This window comes from Silene latifolia, chromosome 2 (genome assembly GCF_048544455.1).
Source record: "Silene latifolia isolate original U9 population chromosome 2, ASM4854445v1, whole genome shotgun sequence".
NCBI classification, from domain to species: domain Eukaryota; kingdom Viridiplantae; phylum Streptophyta; class Magnoliopsida; order Caryophyllales; family Caryophyllaceae; genus Silene; species Silene latifolia.
The window spans coordinates 88,215,638-88,217,194 of NC_133527.1; the positions used below are offsets into that span (position 1 = coordinate 88,215,638).

At 43.8% G+C, this 1,557-nt stretch overlaps 1 protein-coding gene across 1 annotated transcript; it reads right to left on the reverse strand.

Moving 5' to 3' along the window:
* Positions 1-203: 203 nt before the first annotated feature.
* LOC141641057 (uncharacterized) lies at positions 204-1,288 on the reverse strand. Its single transcript, XM_074449734.1, has 3 exons — positions 1,003-1,288; positions 737-936; positions 204-488 (listed from the first exon to the last, which is right to left on the reverse strand). Exons 1-3 carry the CDS (start codon positions 1,286-1,288, stop codon positions 204-206), a joined length of 771 nt encoding a protein of 256 aa, XP_074305835.1.
* Positions 1,289-1,557: the final 269 nt, after the last annotated feature.

The following is a 1,557-nucleotide window of genomic DNA, read 5'->3' on the forward strand; positions in this document are numbered from 1 at the left end:
CTTGGTTGATTAGGGCTAGACCTCACGCATGGACCCTCCTCCTCCTCCTAAGAATCTTCATAGAATGGACTGACATCACCCACATTTAATGTTTCATGAACTCTATAGTCCCCTAGCAAGTCAATTTTATAAGCATTTGGACCAATCCTTTCTAAGACCTCAAATGGCCCATCTGCCCTAGGCATAAGCTTGTTCTTTCTTTTTTATGGGAACCTTTCTTTCCTGAGGTGTAGCCAGAGCAGATCTCCTGCCTCAAATTCCTTCTTCTTTCTAGGCTTCTTGGATTGTTTCTTGTATAGCTCATTGGACCTCTCAATTTGTTTTATCGCAGTCTCATGCAACTTTAGTAGTTGTTCAGCTATTTTCTTGGCATCAGGATTAAATTCTTCCCTTGGGACAGAAGACAAGTCCAAGGGCATAAGTGGATTAACCCCATAGACTATCTCAAAAGGACTGTGACCAATAGCAGTAGAGCAGTACATGGTGCCCTATTGAATGCAAATTCAGATGCAGCTAGCTTCAAATATCAATCCATGAAAGTCTTGCTAACTAGACACCTTAGTATCCTTCACAAAGTTTTGTTAGTGACCTCAGTTTGGCCATCTGTCTACGGGTGGTGGGTGGTACTAAACAAGAGCTTTGTCTTTAGCAGCTTCCATAGGGTCTTCCAGAAGTAACTCATGAACTTGGTATCCCTGTCTGATACAATTGTCTTAGGAATCCCATGGAGTCTCACAATTTCCTTGAGATATAACTCAGCAACACTGGCAGCATCCTCAGGTTTCTTGCAGGCTATAAAGTGAGACATCTTAGTGAACCTGTCCACAACCACCATGATTGAGTCCTTGCTTCTCTGTGTTCTAGGCAGGGCCACAATGAAATCAAGGCTCACATCTTCCCAAGGTTTATCAGGGACAGGCAGTGGAGTGTATGGTCCTGCTTGGAAGGAGCTCTTGGCTTTATGGCATGTAGAGCACCTTCTAAGGACTGCCTAAACATCACCTATCATCCTGGGCCAGTAAAACTGATCCTGTAAGATTTCCAGGGTTTTCTGGACCCCAAAATGACCCCCTAGTCCTCCTGAATGGACTTCTCTGATCAGCAAATCTCTGTAGGATCCCTTTAGCACACACAGCTTGTTACCATGGAACAGGAAGCCTCCTTGCAGCACATATCTCTTTCCCTGAGCTAGTCCTCCCTCTGTGTGAGTAATCCACTCCTTAGAGAAATCAGGATCCTCCTTATACATCTCCTTCATGAATTCAAACCCAAGTACCTTGTTGCTCATGACAGTTAGCAGAGAGTGTCTTACCACATTTTGCTTTCTTTCCTTGTATTTGCTTCAAAATGTGAAAGCTTGCAAGAATTCCACCCATTTAGTATGCCTATGGCTCAGCTTGTGTTGACCCTTGATTTATTTCAGAGCCTCATGATCTGAGTGCAGCACAAATGGCTTGGGTTTTAGGTAATAACCCCAATGTATAAGGGCTCTGATGATGGCATAGAACTCCCTGTCATAAGTGGAATACCTCAACTTTGCCCCATTCAGTTTCTCAC